The 20,126-nt window shown below is 39.5% G+C and overlaps 1 protein-coding gene across 1 annotated transcript in view; it reads left to right on the forward strand.

Annotated features, from left to right (window-relative positions):
* Positions 1–20,126, forward strand: part of LOC117427501 (cadherin-22-like) — a 197,322-nt gene that overhangs the window by 162,104 nt on the left and 15,092 nt on the right. Inside the window, exon 11 of the mRNA XM_034045717.3 lies at positions 4,948–5,199. Coding sequence (XP_033901608.2) covers positions 4,948–5,199 — 252 coding nt within the window. The remainder of the gene's footprint in view (positions 1–4,947; positions 5,200–20,126) is intronic.

The raw sequence follows: 20,126 nt of genomic DNA on the forward strand, positions 1-20,126 counted from the left end.
AACTGAGTGAATTTGATAATGATATTAAACCAATGAACGAGGAACAGGAACTAGCAAATAGTCAATTTAACACAACAATGACAGTGAGGCATAGCAACTAGACCAAGATAAATATAAGATAAGATACATGTTTACATAATTCTGACCTGGGTGAGCAAATCCATCACTTCAAACAGAACATGTTGCATCCTGAACCGACGCAGCTCAACTGAACTTCAATAAGACACCATTCTCACAACCCCCGTCCTGGGAAACAAAGGAAATAAAAACAAAGGAAGTAAAAACATTTTAAAACTAGTCATTTTCTTACTCAAAGGCGTCACATCCTAAAATATATCGGTACACTACACTTTTGTCATTCATTTAATGGAACAGGAAAGCATTTTTTTATTTTTTATTATACATGTTATATATTTTTTTATTTAATTTTTTTTTATATGGTTCATAGTTTGAAAACAGTCTAATTCTTGCCTGTCAGCAAAAGGTACCAGATCTGGGATTGGGTGTGATCCAGCACAAATGAACCCCTATATATATATATATATATATATATATATATATATATATATATATATATATATATATATAAACTGTAGGCATGCAAAAATTATAAGGAAGCGCTGGAAGAGTACAAGAGTTTCTTACAACATACAAAACATTGTTGTTTCAGTTTCACAGCACCGTACAGTATTATGTAGGCACAGTGTACAATACTGTACACATGCTGAGACATTCAGGTTTAGATTTTAACACAGTATACTGCACTGTGCACATGCTGGGACATTCAGGTTTAGATTTTAAACTTCTACTGTAAAAGGACGACTTACAAAATAGACAAAATATTATTAATGCAAGAAAATAAATAATAATTACTTTTACCTAATAAGTAATCAAATCACTTGGCTTTAGTGAGTACGCTTGTATATGTAATACAGGAAATGTTAGAAATGTGATTAGTTTCTGCTGCTAAAGTTGCTGTTGGGAAAACATTTTATTTTTGTTAATGCTGATGAAAATTGTTGTCACTTTAAACACTTTTGTGCTTTCAGCCAGTAACATGTTTTGACCCTTCACTGCTGAGGTGAAATGACCCAGGAAGTGCAAGTGCAAACAGAGAATAAAGCATGAAAACTGAGCTCTTCCTTCCTTCCAGAAACAGATACCATGGTTTAAAATTAAAATGCATGTGTTTCTTTTAAAACTGCACATTTGAGACCTATGTATCTAATGGAAGTGCAAAGTAGCTGAGACGAATGAAAGTATTTTGTTAGCTACGATTACTTTAAAAGGGCCACTTGCTGTGCCCTGACTCTGTCTGAAGCAGACTGGAACCCAGCCCTCCAGAAAGGACAAGGCTAGTGAATTATTCCACTGTCTCCTGGCCCCAAAACCATTTAACAGTTTTAAAAATGATAACTTACAGGATTGTGGTAAACGATGTGTAGCACAAACGAAACTGTGTATCACGAACTGCAGACATGTGGAACTAGAAGCAAGCCAAGGACGAACGCAGTTGATGCAACAGCCAAAATTCTGGTATTCTCAAACCTGAAATCCTACTGTGCAAGTGGAAACTGTAGCTGTGTTTGGTAGCTACAGTACATTGAGGTAGCACTACTGTAAGTGTCTCTATTTAATGTGTATTTACCTAGTAGTAAGGACACCACCTTGCTACATATGTCCTTTATGTTATGTGGTAGGCCTGTCTCTTTAAAGTTTTTCAGGGGAGAGGAAAATAAAACATTTTATGTTGGCTTAGCTCCTCACAATATCTCATTTATTAAAAAAAAAAAAAACATAAACAAGCTCGGAAATCTGATGAATAAATATTTCTTAGCAGTGCATAAGCCCTGACAGTGATGTATGCTGGTGAAGATCGACTGTGTGGTTTTGTAATAAGGGTTTCCATCAAGCGTAACTACAATTTGTTCTCTATTTGTCAAACACCTTTTCCACAGTTTATAATTTCATTTACAAATGGACTACAACCACCTATTTTTTTTTTTCAATTTATTTTTTAAAAAAACCTGTCAACCCCAAACTCGAAAATATCAAACGGATACTTTTAATTACATGGAATTTACTTTTAATCTACTTGAATGTTGAGTTTTGTGGAAAATAAAAATACTTTCTTTCTTACTATACAAATTGCTCCTAAATTACTAACCTACATTTACAATCACAGAAAGGTTATTTAACAATGCAATGGATTACCAGCAGTGTGTATCACTTGCCCATGCCATGATACAGTACTGTATGTCTAAATATGAAAATGGCAGCCCCATCCCATTGTAGCTGCCCTTGTGGTAACATTGACCTTTAGTGCTGAACCACTGCAGCCTTGGTAGTAGCACTACCAGCATGCCGTTGGAGATTTCCTTTGTAAGAGTTTCCCATCGTAAAAGTATAGCAAGTCTAATTGAAAGTTCAGAACTTCAGCATTACATGAAGAGTTCCTTCCCTGTCCCTCTGTTTTGGCACAAGGAGCTGGGGGCTTCCTAAATGTCACTTGTTTTATTTCAATGCTGACTGACACCCAGCTTGTCTGCTTACTGTCTTAAATCCCCCCTGCTCACTCACGCTGGGTTTCAACTGATCAGAAACAGCAAATAAATTGAATGTAATCACATGAAGCAGCCACTTCCTTTCAGCCCAAACCTGCTGTTTTTATGCTGTTTCAATGAAGAGCTCCAATCGGTTCAAATAAATACAGTTCTCTCAAAGGTGAGTCCTACATTACAGTATTTTTACACTCTGCAAAAACAATGAACTATAATTGTAATATATAGTTCAGGTTTAGCTATTATGTAATTAAAAATGAATTAATTTAATCAGCGCTCCAGATAAGCTGCGTACTGGGTGTTTTACACATTTAAAAAAATCTGAATTGCACATGGTATTTAAACTTCATGCGTAAAGCAAGCAATTTTGCTGCACAGCTTGAGTTCACATGTGTAGTAGATCAATGCACAAACAAAATAAAGAGATTATTTTATTATAAATACATCATGAATATATTATTTTTTGTATTGCTTTTGTATTCTTTATATCATTAATGTTTATTTGATAATTAATTCATTACGTTATACTTAAGACTTGTCACTATTTGGCTCCATGGCCACAAATGTTATATAGTATCTATATAGTATTTGCATATTTTTTTAATATTAACATTAATTGTTATTAATTTTTATTATTTTGGCTTTAGTAGATCTATATGAATTGAAATAGATCTTAAAATTCAATAATTAACAATAAGATATATTTAACTGATGATTTCTGCCATTGTTATTTTTGCTATTTTTCTGTAACTCGTCCTATAATGACATTTTATAATAGTATTTAGTAATATATTCCCTCTAATGTCTATCACTATATTAACATATTAATTGGTCTGTGCACATGTTGTTTTGTCTTTAATTGAACACCTGACCTCTGATACTTATCTTCAATTGAAATAAGATCTTAAATACTCAGGTGTTCCTAATTCGCTAGCACTGAGGATAATCATGCGACCGATTTTGTAGTGGTTTTTTATCACCACTCTTCAAACAGCAGTGTGCGGATCATTTTTGACTTTTAATTACTGTGTGATTTTTGCACTTGATTCAACAATTGTGTCAAACTTGCCTTTCAGTTCCAGAGCTGAGTTAGATATGTTCATGTTTGTTTTTTGCAGCATTACACACGGCTACAGTTTACTGTATGCATTTTCATCAAGCAGGTTCACACTGGCCCCTGAATCAATCATGACTTTAACAGGCACATCTGGGATGGTGACAGTAGTCAAGGCCGGTTAGGATAATTAACAGTGCATACCACATATACATACACTCGTCATCGGTGCTGGAAGAGCACAAATCATCGCTGTCAGTTGCTTCAGAGCTGCAGGGAGGATCAGGCTGAATTGCGTTTACTGCTGGTTGCCTCTTGTGTGCTTTGTTCACCATTTTGTCATGTCTTCTGTCTTCTTGTGATTTAGAGCGGCGAATTGTTTCGATTTCACACATGATTTGCATTGCTTTCCCTTTGTAGAACAGGACGATTGCTCTCCAGTGTATGGGTATGCTCCTCCACGGTTGTAGCATGTGTTTGTGTTGAACAGCGGTTTGTTAACTTTATGCTGGCTGTGCGTGTGTGGTCTGTGCTGCACGATGCGGTTCACCATCTGTAAGTTGGCCGTCAGTCAGTGGGTATCTTGACATGTAATCCGCTGCCAAGCTGCATTGCCTTAGAACAATTTGGAGCCCTTACAAATGTCACCCTTACTTCGTGCCCCTAGGACTAGACTTATTGAACAGTCTTCAACAGCAACTGTGAACTGGAACAAAAGCATTAATGGACTGGAGTCACAACATTACAGCATGTTAGCAAAATAGATTAGATTAGATTTCTCTGCGCCGTCTTAGTCCCCCTCAAATTAACTTACCAATGTACCGATCTCTCAAGTGAATTTTTGGAAGGTAAATCTATATAATAAACACAATATTCAGAATGCTTCATATTGCTATAGCAAGGGGATCAATAAACATGTGCATGCAAGCCTTTTGTTAAGTATATTCCATCTGCAGCGTTGGAATATATATATATATATACTGTATCTATCTATCTATCTATCTATCTATCTATCTATCTATCTATATATATATATATATATCTAGCACCTTATAGACAATACTATTGAAGAAATGCTGAAATAAATAATTGTAGACATCTATTTCTTGTAACTTAAAAGTATGTACAGTATTTATTGAAAATACTCATGATTTCAAGGTCATGTTGTATTTTATTCGCCTGAAACACATTTTACTCATATTGCAGCTAAATTGGAGAATAAATTATTCAATGACCCGAAACCTGACCTGGAGCGTTTAATTTAATTATATAAGGAAGCTGTTGATTTAACCCAAGCGCAGTTAAAGAGAAGAGCTGCTTTGTGTGTTCCAGACAACACGGCGGGAATCCGAACCCAGCGGGCAGGCTTCAACCGGCAGGAGCAGAACGTCTACCTGCTGCCCATCCTGGTGGTGGACAGTGGCCCCCCCGCCCTGAGCAGCACTGGGACGCTGACCATCCGAGTGTGTGGCTGTGACACCGATGGGACCATCCAGACCTGCAACACCACAGCCTACGTGATGTCAGCGGCGCTGAGCCCCGGCGCACTCATCGCTCTGCTGGTCTGCATGCTCATACTCATCGGTAAGAACGTTGATTCACATGGCTTATACAGGGGTACCAGCTGCTCATACTCATCGGTAAGAACGCTGATTCACATGGTTTATACAGGGGTACCAGCTGCTCATACTCATCGGTAAGAACGCTGATTCACATGGTTTATACAGGGGTACCAGCTGCTCATACTCATCGGTAAGAACGTTGATTCACATGGCTTATACAGGGGTACCAGCTGCTCATACTCATCGGTAAGAACGCTGATTCACATGGTTTATACAGGGGTACCAGCTGCTCATACTCATTGGTAAGAACGCTGATTCACATGGTTTATACAGGGGTACCAGCTGCTCATACTCATCGGTAAGAACGCTGATTCACATGGTTTATACAGGGGTACCAGCTGCTCATACTCATCGGTAAGAACGCTGATTCACATGGTTTATACAGGGGTACCAGCTGCTCATACTCATCGGTAAGAACATTGATTCACATGGCTTATACAGGGGTACCAGCTGCTCATACTCATTGGTAAGAACGCCGATTCACATGGCTTATACAGGGGTACCAGCTGCTCATACTCATTGGTAAGAACGTTGATTCACATGGCTTATACAGGGGTACCAGCTGCTCATACTCATCGGTAAGAACGCTGATTCACATGGCTTATACAGGGGTACCAGCTGCTCATACTCATCGGTAAGAACGCTGATTCACATGGTTTATACAGGGGTACCAGCTGCTCATACTCATCGGTAAGAACGTTGATTCACATGGCTTATAGAGGGGTACCAGCTGCTCATACTCATCGGTAAGAACGCTGTCCCCTCAGTGATCTGAAGTTTATGTGGAGTTGTGGATGTTCCCTGTCCCCTCAGTGGTCTGAAGTTTATGTGGAGTTGTGGATGTTCCCTGTCCCCTCAGTGATCTGAAGTTTATGTGGAGTTGTGGATGTTCCCTGTCCCCTCAGTGATCTGAAGTTTATGTGGAGTTGTGGATGTTCCCTGTCCCCTCAGTGATCTGAAGTTTATGTGGAGTTGTGGATGTTCCATGTCCCCTCAGTGATATGAAGTTTATGTGGAGTTGTGGATGTTCCGGACCCATTTTCAGAGAACGAATTGATAGCCAGCCAATTCATCTACAACACCACCTTGTTCTATTGTATTTAATCTAGTCTTGAAATAAGGATTACACTTTACATTAGGTGTTTATAATTACTTTGTATTTACTCCGTAAATACATGTGTACTTACACATAATTTTATGCATAGTTACAATGTACTTGACGTGAAAATCTTTTTGCACGATTGTATCAGAAAAGAGTAAAAAGAGAAAGTCTTTCATAGCAATGCAAATGGTGGCTTGGATATACCACATATGTATTGGTATCATCTTTCCTATCAAAGTACGTTTATAAAGCATTGTTTTTCAGTGGCTTATGCCAAAGATCTGGTGGGATTTGTCAAGAGCAGAATTGAACTGAGCTCACGAATCATCTAGATGTAGGAATGCACACCCTCCCAACTGCCATAGATTCCATCCTATATGATCTCAATCTCACATGGGTTTTAATAGGATAGCAAGTTTAACAAACTCATGTCAGGTGTTATATAGATAATCAGGGTTATGGCATAATCCATCAATTTATTTCAATAGAAAAACTCCTCATGGTGTAGAGCAGGAGAAACAGGGTTTTGCTACAGTTGGTGATATCTACTTAATTCTCTGCATTTATGAGGCAACTCCTTTGAATTACACATTTCAACAAACCAAATACATTTCCTGCACACTCCAAAACAGGAAGTTATATTCTATTTGTATAACAATTTAATCCACTAACCTGATAGCATTAGCTACAGTTAATTTCTCGAGTCATAAAATTTATATTTGATATGTTGAATACTTTTCAACTAAGAAGTCAGTCTTCTTAGGGTGATGAGATCACCGTTTCTCCTCTCTCTCTCTGGATCTGAAGTTCCACCGAAAGAAAAAAATATGATTGTCCTTGAAAGGCATTGTATTGCATCGGCTCTCAGCAAAATGATAGTTATTTTTGAAAGGAGGCAGATGTTGATTTCCAATAGTCTTGCCACATTATCTTTGACTTGTCTGATGGTTTCCAACTGGAAATAATTCAGTTGGTCAGAAGCAACTCACAGTTCAATGAATGCGTTGCAATTGAAAAGTTATGTAGTTTGTAAGTGTTCTTGTTGCAATTCTTTTGTACAGGCTACAGGAACTTCCAAAGGCACAGCTGCTGTCTCTTTGCTTCAGTTCATTTTGTGGTTGGTTTCAAGCAGCAAAAATAAAAACAAAGGCCCGCTTTTGGATCAATGCAGTGTCCTGTTTCCTGGTTCAGTCTCTCGCAGAGCAGAGAGCACAACCCTCCAGAGCTGATTTCAGCCTCCTCTTAGTCTTGTCAGAACATGATTTTAGCCATTTTTCAGACCTGATTCTACCTTTTGATTTCTGTTTGCCTCTGTCTTTTGAATTAAACCCTGACCCGTCTTGATTGGATCATTGAATTTGTGGGTGGTGTTTAAAGTCACGCAACGGCCTAAACACTAGTTGGTTTGTCTCTGGACCACTCCTTGGCCTTGCCCACAGCTCGTGATTGACAGTTCAACCAAAGTTCCTTTGTCCTGTCAAGGGTAATTGACTGGCTTCCCCCCTCTCTGCTTTCTTGAGGGGGGAGAAACACCAATGTCTATTTCTCATCAGTCTGCCAGAGATCCCAGTTTATGATTCTGCAAAGGAATCTTTACAACCCAGCTTCACAAAGCTGCATTTGTCTACCTCTGTCCAAGAGATGGGAGAAGATAAAAATATTAACTTGCAAGTTTCTCAAATGATTTCAAACTGTGCATTTCAGTATCCAGCCATACCCTCATCTGACTGCACTGTCCGCTACATAATCATATTAACCCTTTGAGTAGTACGAATGTACTGGTATGTTCGCTGCTCTCTGGTCCCCAGGGAGTACGAAAATACCGGTACGTTCAGTAACTTTAACCATGAATTACTGAGTCTACAAAACCCCTGATAACATAATATTGTAAAACTAGGTTTCTGTAACACCTTTTATTGGTCTCTTGTGCCCTCTGCCAGGTATTGAATGAATTACATATAATAAAACTGTCAACAGTGTTTTTAAACTGGCAAAAATTGCTCAGTGAGAAAGAAGTATTAGTAATAATACTGAATTTAGATTCTGGTTTAAATTCAAATGCATACAATTCTTCCACTGAATCGGATGTCAGCGAGTGTGTCAGTGAAGACATAAGTGAAGAATATTTACCATCAGCATCAAGTGACAGTGAAGAGCCGGTGCCAGGCTCTGTGCGTTCCTCCATGCTTCAGGAGTATCATACGCTGAAGCATTAGACACTCTCACTCCCTCCACCCCCACAACCTGTTAACCAGATATGATTTATTCATGTCTCTCTCTCTCTCTCTCTCTCTTTCTCTCTCTCTCTCTCTCTCTCTCTCTCTCTCTCTCTCTCTCTCTCTCTTCCCCTCTCTCTTGTCCTTTTTTTTTCGTTAGGATGTGTTGTTGTGGTTGTTCCACCCCGTTGTTTATTGTTTATTGCCTACATGTTATTTTTTTAGTCAAAACCTTTCCCTATGACTAAATAAAATATATATTTATTTGTTTTATTTATTTACGGTAAAAATTATTTGTCTGTATATTCTTCCAGCTTGTTTGTACGCTGTACTCATAATAATCAAGCACATGCAGAAGACAGAAAAAAAAAACTTGCTCATGTAGGACCGGCAGTGCATGTTAGAACTCACTACTCAAAGTAGTGATGCTTTCGTGAAAATGTTAGGCAAGAACCTAACTTATCCAAAAATGACGGCTTTAGAAATATTTTTATAATTATAAAAATGATGTACACACTGCATCAAAAATGTATGCTTTTATAAGAGATAATATCCTTAAAGACTGTAAAGTCAAAATTGTAAAAACGAGTTACATTCTCAGAGGTCTAGTGAATGTAAAAGTGTTAAAAGTTAATCTACCAATGTGAAATTAAGATCAATTCAATTTAAAATACTTAATAGAACCTATTATACTCTTGTCAAACTATGTAGATGCAATATTTAAAAATATGGTAGTTGTTGGCGTTGCAATCAAGAGAATGGATCACTTCTCCATATGCTATGGACCTGATATAGGCGGATATGTGAAAAAGTCGGATTTGCGAACATCTATAGAAAAAGCACGCACACATCCATAAAAATGAGTGAACAAACTGCTTTAGGCTGCAAAGCTTTAAAAAAAAATACAAATCAAATGGTAAATGTACAGTAACCTGCAACTGATAGCTTCTTTCTTAACTCTAGAAGTAAATAAATACTACAACTAAACCTACTACTCAAGCATGATTCCCGCTCTGGTTTACATGGGTTTTTACTGCTATTTTTATCGTGAGAAAGCAATTGATCCTGCCCTTAAAGTCGTGCTGACCAAAGGACGTTCTTTTGCTGTTTCCCGATGTATTTAGCAGACGCCTTTATCCAAGGTGACTTACAGAGACTAGGGTGTGTGAACTGTGCATCAGCTGCAGAGTCACTGACGATTACATCTCACCCGAAAGACAGAGCACAAGGAGGTGAAGTGACTTGCTCAGGGTCACACAGTGAGTCAGTGGTTGAGGTGGGATTTGAAAATTACTACTGGAGGCTCAGTTTGCAAGATTTTAAATGAGATTACAATTAGAAGGCTTGTCGCAGGATTTAAAGCTATATTACGGTAGATGGGAAGAATTTAAAACAGAATTGTAAATTGTGGCAAAATGTAAAGAAATGCCTAGGCACACAAAACCCCAGACAAATGTGCCTGTGACCATAAGGATTTTGTTGTGGAAGACAGCAAAGGAAAGGTACAACTTAAGTGCCCAAGCATTTTGGAAAGTAACTGAAAACAATAATTACGTACAGTATATAAAAAAGCGAAAGCCCTGAAAAACGAATTACATAAAACTTGAAAATAGCTCAAAATAAGCATCAAAAAAATACAAAACAAATAAAACAGAAGCCCGAAGTATCTTGTAAAAATGCATAATAACATTGTAACCAGCTGTTCTGGTTTTGTTGCTGTTTCTTGGCATGTTCAACATTTTAACAGTCCAATTCCCTGTCTCTTTCACTTCATAACACTTTCATGTTCAAATTGACATCACCCACCTTCTAACCAGCTAAAAGGAAGCAGTGATAAATCATGTATCTCTACCTTCAGCCTGCCTCTGAGTTAGTACACTGCTTGTGCTTTCGTAAAAGCCTTTGTTCAATAAAACAAAGCTCTCTGTGGGCTTAACAAAATGTGACCAAACTGTTTCATAATAATAGCAGATGTTAGCAGAGTTGAGCTGGCACACTGGTGCTGGCTAGATAGCTGCAGTCTCTGTACATATGGCTTTTAATGTCTTGTGCGTCCTAAAGAAATTCATTTGCAGTTTAAAAGAACTACAAAGTCTAGAACCTGCCTGTGGGTGTGTGGCACCTGCTCAAGTTGAAAGTTGTATTTGGGTTTTTTAGAAATGCATTTTTTATTTATCTGTGCTTTTCTCTGTTCTGTTTTAAAAACTTATCACAACTATAATAACTATTATTCATATTAGGAATGTTATCCTTTCCACTCATACAATCCTGGTGACCTTTCAAAAGATGTTTAAAGCTCCCCGTGGCCTCAGAAGGGCTCGCAAACATATCTTCTAAGTTCAATTGATTAATTGTGCACAGCCTTTCCCATGGTTATAATATGCATCTATCACAGTTTACCATGGTTTGCTAGGTTATTTTAATATCTTTACCAAACACCTTTGGGCTTTACAATGATAACATATGCTTTATCATGCTTTTAGGGAGAGTTTTAGTAGAGACAGCTGAATGTACTGTAACCAGTATCCTGTTCCGTTAGCAGCTGATGTGCTTTTTAGTAATCCCAGTGAATGCAGGAAATGCCAGCATGGTGTTTCTTACCATGGTTTATGGTTATCAGCTGGGCTTAGAAGACATGTTTGAGAGTCATTGTGAGGGCTTATATTTCACCAGGATGAGAGGACACACAATTATACGCAAAGCAAATCTAAACAAAAAGAAAAATACATTAATAAGATAAATACAGTGTTTTATACTGTACCTCTACCAAGCGTGTTACCCTTTTAACCCATGCTGAGGAGGCTGTGTGGTCGGCGGTTAAAGAAAAGGGCTTGTGACCAGGAGGACACCGGTTCAAATCCCGGCTCACTCACAGACCCACTGTGTGACCCTGAGCAAGTCACTTAACCTCCTTGTGCTCTGTCTTTTGGGTGAGATGTTGTTGTAAGTGGCTCTGCAACTTATGCATAGTTCACACAAACTTGCCTCTGTAGATACTGAAACAGGATCATGACTAATACAGCTCTGCAGTACAGACACTGAAACAGGATCATGACTAATACAGCTCCGCAGTACAGAAACTGAAACAGGATCATGACTAATACAGCTCAGCAGTACAGACACTGAAACAGGATCATGACTAATACAGCTCCGCAGTACAGACACTGAAACAGGATCATGAGTAATACAGCTCCGCAGTACAGACACTGAAACAGGATCATGACTAATACAGCTCCGCAGTACAGACACTGAAACAGGATCATGACTAATACAGCTCCGCAGTACAGACACTGAAACAGGATCATGAGTAATACAGCTCCACAAACACTGAAACAGGATCATGACTAATACAGCTCCACAGTACAGACACTGAAATAGGAGGTGATCGCCAGCGTAATGGCTTAGCCATTTAATTGAATTAACAGGCAAGGGCTGGATGTGAACCACAAACGTCTTACGATTCAGCTAAGCGCAGATTCTCTGGTGGAGGGTAAAGCTCATCCTCTGGGGTTAAACATCAAGGTTTTTGCTCCAAAGCCCTCCTCAAGTTCTGAATCGAGCACTGCTGGATTGAGAGGAAACCTTTTAAAAAGAAGACTCCCGCATTAAGACATTAAAACTGATCTATTAAGAACCTTGATTTTGTGTAGAGATGTTCCATTTACTCACAGCTGCTACTGGGACAAAAATTAAAAACACACAATAATGACTTACACAGAAACTATTTAGAATGCTAGAGAACACTTAATGGAATATTGAATAAGTATTTACTTCTCTAGCAATGGCCCATTCTGAGAGTTAAATGATTTATTCTGACCTTTAATTCACACCCATGTATTAAATGTAAAAAATTAAAAATCATAAATATCACTTAGTCAAGTTGTTCATGATTTGACGTGCATTTGTGATGTAGATAGACAGAGAAAGCTTGTACTTTGTTATGTAGAGCAAGTTTTTTTTTTCTCGCACACTGTGCTAGACAGGTTTATCAACAGGTTTTATTTCTGTGTAGCAGAACTTGGTCACTTGAACACAGTGACCCACATATTATTTCATCAATATCGTTTTTAAAAAAATGGTATAGATAAATTCACTCCATCAAATTTAGCACAGAGAGTAAGACAAGAGAGAGAGAAAGTCATACATAGGGTTAGGGTTAGGGTTAGGGTTAGTGTTAGGGTTAGGGTAAAGTGTAGGTCAGAGTAAAGTGTAGGACATAAGGTAGGAAGCACTTAGAAATCATGGGCTAGCCTACCAGATGAAATAGTCCAAACTAAAACACTGGGAACATTGAAAAAAACAATTAGATTCTGTCCTGTTAAATTATATCTCCCTAGCAGAGGCAAATAGAGTGCTAAGAATGGTTATACAGCGACTCATTCCAGAACTTTTCACATGTTCTCACTATAATGATGTGACCCAAAAGCCATTTTAATGGAAAGAAGAGCACATGCTTTTATTAAAGGTACTTCTTGTGGTTTACACACTGCATGTATATTGGAGATGGCATTATGCTAATACTAGTTTATCAAAATATGATAACACTGTGTACCATTCTATCAATAACAGCCTCATCCCATTGTAGATGCCCCTGTGCTACCATTGCCCCTCAGTATTGCATTGCAGATACATTAGAGTCTTGTTGTGGGAATGAGGCTTGATCAGCCGGCCCCTCATCTTCAGCACATTTCTGCAGCCGCATTCCCTGGGGGCAATTAGATCAATCGCCGATTGACGAAGCAAATGAAAACAAATTTCTGGCTAATTACCTACAAACAAACAGGCGCTCCATCAATTCATTTAAAAGTGATGTGATGAATACAGCCCCGTACAGGAGGCATCTGCAAACATCCGTTCCAATTATAGCCCATCTGCTGGAGAGGCTGTGTTTGGCTTGTAATCTGAGACCCAAGGGCAATCTCGCAGTCAAGTAGAGAACTGTTATTGAAACATCTGGACCACATATAACCAAGGTACAGTAATGATTTCCATTACACGAGAGTAGATGTTAAAACTTCATGCTGATTTGAACTCGGCTCTCGCCAAGATAAGCAACAACTAAGACATAGCATTACAGTAAACTAATGTGATCCATCTGCATCTCCATCCATTTGCATTTCTTTCCATCTGATGATGTAGATATTTTTCTGCTTGGTGTTGATGGCTGAAGTGTAATGCTGGCTCCAGGGATCAGCTTATTTTGCCTCCCAGGCGCAACAGCACACACTACCGCTGCGACGCTGGCTCCGGGGATCAACCACAGCGCGGTCTCCCCAGCATGTCAGCATGACAACTGTCTGGATTGAGCTAAGTAGGGTACATCTCTGATGTCTTCAAGTGGGCACCTTCCGTCCTCTGTGTTTCGTCGACTAGCCCACGACAACTCAAGAGGGCTCGACAGTGATTCTGGCATCCCAGCATCACCCCCTCTGTCCCCCACTCAACTCAGCCCATCTTACTTACCTGTACATCAGCGTTGCTTTCTTTCTATTGTGCTTGAGATCCCCAGCCAGAATCTTTCCGTCTCAACCACAGCCAGTTTCTGCTCCTTTCTGCTGTTACAGATAAGTTCTTCACTGTGCAACACAACTCTTGGCCACTGAACCCTACGTCTCGGAGAAACCGCGTTGTAGAGTGTGCCACAAATCCTCGACAACCCACCTCCACTAGGTAAACCCAGACTCTCCATCCTCGCTGTTCTGCTTGAGCAGCTAGTTGAGCATACCACAGTTTCTTCCTCTCATACACCTCGTCCACAGCATCCTCCCATGGCACTGTTAACTCTACCAGGAGAACAAGGCGTGCTGATCCAGACCACAAGACAATATCTGGTCAAAGGTTAGTGTTGACCAACATCTGCCAGCATTTTCCAGTATCTAGCAGCTTCCAGTTGTCCTGGGCTTGGTTTTAACACCTTTATTGGTGGTTGCTCTCCTGGATGGAGAAATGTTGTCTTTTGTGTGTAATGCTTTGATGGAACTGGTGGCAACTTATTGGCCACGTTACGCTTGTCTTCCAATGCTAAGGCCAAACATCGCAGCACCTGGTCATGGCGCCAAGTAAACCATCCTTGGCTAAGACCCACCTTACATCCTGTCAAAATGTGCCTTAATGTTACAGGTGATGAACACAAAGGACATGAGGGATCCTCACTTACCAAGAGGTTTAGGTTATGTGGTGATGGGAGAACATCATATGTTGACCTGATGAGGAAACTGATCCTGCTCTGTTCCATTGTCTGTAGGTCTTGCCAGCTGATCTTGCGTTGTTCCACACTCTCCCATCTCATCCATTCTCCCTGCTTGGCTTGGGAAATGGCCTTTACACACCTCATCATCTCCTCCTGCTTTTGCACCTCATTGACTACCAGCTTCCTCTGTTGAGTTGGGGCTGCTTTGTGCCATGTAGGAGGAGCTGAACTGAGACCAAGACCCCCTCTTCCATTCTGAACTTGCCCCATGATATCACCGATTCAAAGAGCAGCCTTTGCATTGTCAGAATTTTCACACATACTCTTTTTATTTATATATATGCTGTGAGCACACTCTTAAATTCATGTTTCGGACCCCCGTAAGTGGATTGTTCGTGCACTGGGCTTGCAACGTATCTAGATGACTTTTTAATAATCAAGAAAATCACACAGACTCATTTAATTTGAAGTTTTAATGAATCAGAGTATTATCAGTACTCCTTCGGTTTATTAAATGCTTAAAAATGGTTTGAGTAGTTACAGACTACTTCGAATCCCAGCTGACAGGCAGTCTGGGCATTTCCAGTGCCTTTACAGGTTTAACAACATTAATACTTCAATACAGTTATACAAATATGGTTATTATATATTTAGCTCTTTGGCTATAAAATGCAAAAAGCTAAAAACGCCCACCGCTAAATTCTAGAATATTCAATATATATTTTGCCAGTTTTTGGTGTTGATTAGTATGAGACACTACCGTAAGCATTTTCTAACACTCCTACCTTCTGTTATCCGAAAATAATGAAAGTAAAGTAATGAAAGAAATTGGCTACTTTTTCTCATAAAACTGGAATATGCTAACAAGGCCTAATGCTAAGAGCCTGCCAAGTTTGACTACTTCCAGCAGGTGCTTTCATAGACTGCACACAACATCTGTCCATTGTTTTCTACTGAGTATACCGATCTTTTTGAAAGGAACAAAGAGTATATCATATCACTTCAATCAATACAGGCCACTTTAAATCATCCAATTCATGTCTAATAACTCAGCACGTTCCCAACAGGATTGGAACTCTGTGCCAGGCTCAGCTCGGACTGGTTCTGCAAACACCATGACAGGCCTGTGCATCCAGCGTTTTACATCAGAGGTGTGGGCAACCAGGGCCTTTACTTGCCAGTGGAGAAATGATGCATCCTGCAGTGTTTGCTCCAGGAATTACAGACTGAGGGTCAATGTGGCCCCCACTCTAAATTTTAGGGGGACATTTTCTTCGGTGAGGGGGTCAATATGTTTGATAATTCAGAACCAACCACCATTTCTTATTTTTGTTTGTTTTTAAATATGCCAGCCATACAGATACAGAATATGCCAGATACAACCAAGGTGTCTCTACACTACTCACTGTCACTTTTGGGGAAAATATTGGGAAATGTGTCACAGTGACGCTGGTGTATCACTGAGTAGAGGATATTCATTGTACCAAATCACATTAGAACAGGGGTTTTCAATCTTTTTAAACTGCATACCCCTTTCCAAAAAATGTAGTCCACCGCATACCCCCATCTGAGGTAGTCATAATAAAATTAAAACAGAAAAAAGGTTTGTACAATAACATGATACAACAAAACACACAAGCCTTGGAGTGTGTGATGGATAAAATTATAAAAGTTACAGTATTATAATGGAAAAAAGATATATTATATTTACTTTTGGATAAAAATAGTCCCTCAAACAGGTTTCTAGTTGTTGGAAACATTAACATCATTTTATTGTAATTACTAATGAATTAATATCAACAAAGCCTCCGTGCTAAACTCAGTCACTCAGAAAAGACATAGGACTATTACGTGAGAGCAAATGGCACTCATGTATTTATATTATTAATAAAATTATAGAAAAGGCTGCAAAGAAAAGTTCACTATCCATGGCTCTCTACAGCTGACCTCATTACGAAAACATTTTGTCTTTTTTTAATTCTTGGTGACTAAAACGTACAGTACTGATGCTATTTAAAAAACAATAACAAAATGCTTACCTAGTATCAGTGTGATGGATATCCCTGCTTGTTACCACACAAATCACTGATGATGGCAGGGAAATTGGAGAGAGCTTCAGTCGCAAGGCATTTTTGGCGTTTTTAATCTCTGACGGTATTTCGTCTTGATCGCCCTTTGCTAGTAATGTTCTAGTATTGAGCCCACAGGAACACACACAGAGACTTGGGGTTTTGGTGAAGCTGAGCGCGTGATCGCGCTCAGCATTTAATAATTAACAGACAGAACAGAAAATAAAAAGGTTGTAACACAAAACAGGACACGGCACTTACGCCAAAATAAATATATAAACAAAACGGACTAAACAGTAAACAGACCTTCCTCTCCTGGGCCAGTTCCTCCTCTCCCTCTTGGTAGGGGCAGCGTACCACCGGGTGCCCGAACTCCCCACAGGCAAGGCACCAGCCTTGGTCCTCTAGACCACCGAGGAGGTCCTCCAGATCCTGGCAGCCATCTCTCCATCTCCAGCCTTCCATTTCTTTATTATTTTTTTTTAGGCAAAGCCACTCCTCCGCATCCTCCACCTTTCCCTGATCGAGGGCCTTCAAAAAGAGAGGGTCTTCATAGGGGCAAACTTCCCGGAGGTGCCCATACTCCATGCAGGAGGCACACCATGGAGCCCCTCCTTCCTTCAACTCCTCCTGGCAATTACGCCATGGCTGCCTTTCTTCCTCCCATCCCATTTTTTTTTAATGATTTTTCCACCCGCAGTATCCCTGGTCTGACGCTTGGAGGCGCTGTTATCCCACTCTGACACCACGTGTCACAAAGACGGCCGGAGTGGGTGGCATCAGACCAGAAACAGGAAAATAAACAGAGAGAGATGTGGAGTTTGGTGAAGCTGAGCAAATGCTTTCGCTTAGCATTTAATAAATAAACAGAACAGAAAATAAACGGTGGTAACAAACAAAAACACAAGGACACGGCACTTACGCCAAAATAAATATATAAACAAAACGGACTAAACAGTAAACAAACAGTGCACGGACAGACAAACGAAACACGGTGAGTGAGACACTTCTTTTCTTCTTCTTCTTCTTCTTCTTCTTCTTCTTCTTCTTATTATTATTATTATTATTATTCTTTTTACCTCCTTCTCCACACTCGTTCTCCACTCACCGAATACCCAACCCTGAGTATGTGAAAACATGCTGTTTTTATGCAGCTGTACCGAGACTCGACTGCTAATCAATCATTCAATTGGAGTCTCGGTACAACTGCACGTGAATTAATAAAGTGCAATTCCCCGTGCTCACATATTACATTTTACTTGCACGTGAAGTGCTGTGCAATCCTCGTGCCTAAATACAAATATACATTTTAAACACTCGTGTTACACAGACCCGTTTATATCCCGTGTACCAATGACTATACACCAACATTTAACACACCACACGCAACATATAACAGAAAATACACACAGAGGCGGGCACTTTGTCACACCATGTTACAGCTCTGTTAGTTTTTTTTTTTTTTTTTTATCATGCTGTTATAGGCTTAATGGTGAAATGGCCAAGAGACACTTGGTGCTTAACACATACTGAATTATTTTTTTTTTAGAAAAGACATATTTCACATATTTTATAACGTTACCGTAGTCTACTTTTTTATTTTTAATCGATGCGGTTTTCGTTTCACAAATCTACTGCACTTTGTCTATAAACTGTATTTTAGTACGCACAAGTTCAAATTTCTCCCATTCACTTGCAAATAGATCAATTAACAGCAGATGAATTTCACAGTATTATTAATTATTATTTAAGCACAAATATAATAGCCTACATTTCAAGAGTCACTGCCGAAGCTGATTACTTATTCTTCCAGAAGTAATTGTCGGGTGTAACAGGGATACAAGGTTATATCTCCGCCAGGCCATGTTGTTAACAAGCCTGATGACGTTGCCGTCCAGGCGTTACTGTGAAACTGACTGTAACCAGGGAGGGTGTGAGCACATTCGGGGAATAAAAGCACAGGAGTTTAATTATGAAAACGCAAGTATAAACAAACAAGTAAAAAAGATTAGCCTGTCGTCAGACATGTCATGTTAATACAAAGTGCCTTAATTTACTGTGTATTGGTATTGCGTCTGGTCTGGGAAGGGGGACATACGGGCGCGTTAAGAGAAATGCAGCGGGACATTTTTTATTTCAGGGGGGCATTGGCGCAATGGCGCGGCCTAGCCCGAACACTAATCCTGCCATTATTCCAACCTCTAGGCATTGCCAGGTAGAGCTGAATTCTGAAGTTGAAAAACTAAATTGCAAATCTCCAAAGTAGGCTTTCACTAAATTTGTTATTGTCATCGGTACACTGAAAAAATCAAATGCTGCCCAAAGAATTTCATGTGGCACTGAACCATATGCATTAGCCAAATCCAGGAATGTCACATGGAGCTCCTTCCTCTCCTTTTTAGCTGATTGAATTTGTTGCCAGATCATGCTGATGTGTTCTAAGCATCCTGGGAAACCTGGAACGCCCGCTTTTTGTACTGAAGTGTCAATGAAGCAGTTCTTTAATAGGTAAGTTGACAATCTCTCAGTAATAATGCTGAAGAAAATCTTGCCTTCTACGTTTAATAGGGAAATAGGACGAAACTGACTGATGCTTGTAGAATCTTTTTATTTTGGTATAAAGACTCCTCCTGCTCGGCACCATGCTCTTGGTCAACTTGGTTATCCCATGCCACTTTCATCAATTTCCACAGGATTCGTAGAACTCCTGAAGCACTCTATTACACTGTACGGAACTCCATTAAGCCCTGGAGATGATGAGGCCCTTGCTTTTTTCACAGCTTGCTCTACTTCTTTCCACTTAGGTGCACAGTCCTCCATTTTGTATTCTGGTGGATTGAATGGATCTTTATAAAAGTTAGTTCTCACACGCTCCTTCTTTTTGTAGCGTTTCCATAGGCGCTCAGCTCTGCGCAATGTTGCAAGCTTGTCTTTTATGACCCTTTGTAACAGATTGAGTCCCTCCTTCTGAATTTGTTCTGCTCTTCTCCATTGCTTCCTCAGCTGTCTCCTTTCTCTAACTAAGCATTCAATCTCCTGCTGCCATCTAGACCTTCCAGAAATAGTTTGTACTTTTTCCTTCCTTTTTCAACTCCAAACCTCTCGCTTCCATATGCGTAGATGAGGTCCCCAAATTTATCCAGCTTCTTTTCAACTGTTCCACTTAACCTTTCCTACACAAAACAGAGATCCATGTTTACTGTGTCCCACACAGTTTTCTCAGATACTTAAACCCACTAAACGGCTAGAAGACCCCTATCTTAGGTATTTTAGTATGGTACACTGCTGGATATCCATGTGAATACATGTGTT

Source organism: Acipenser ruthenus, chromosome 29, assembly GCF_902713425.1.
Source record: "Acipenser ruthenus chromosome 29, fAciRut3.2 maternal haplotype, whole genome shotgun sequence".
Taxonomy (NCBI): Eukaryota; Metazoa; Chordata; class Actinopteri; order Acipenseriformes; family Acipenseridae; genus Acipenser; species Acipenser ruthenus.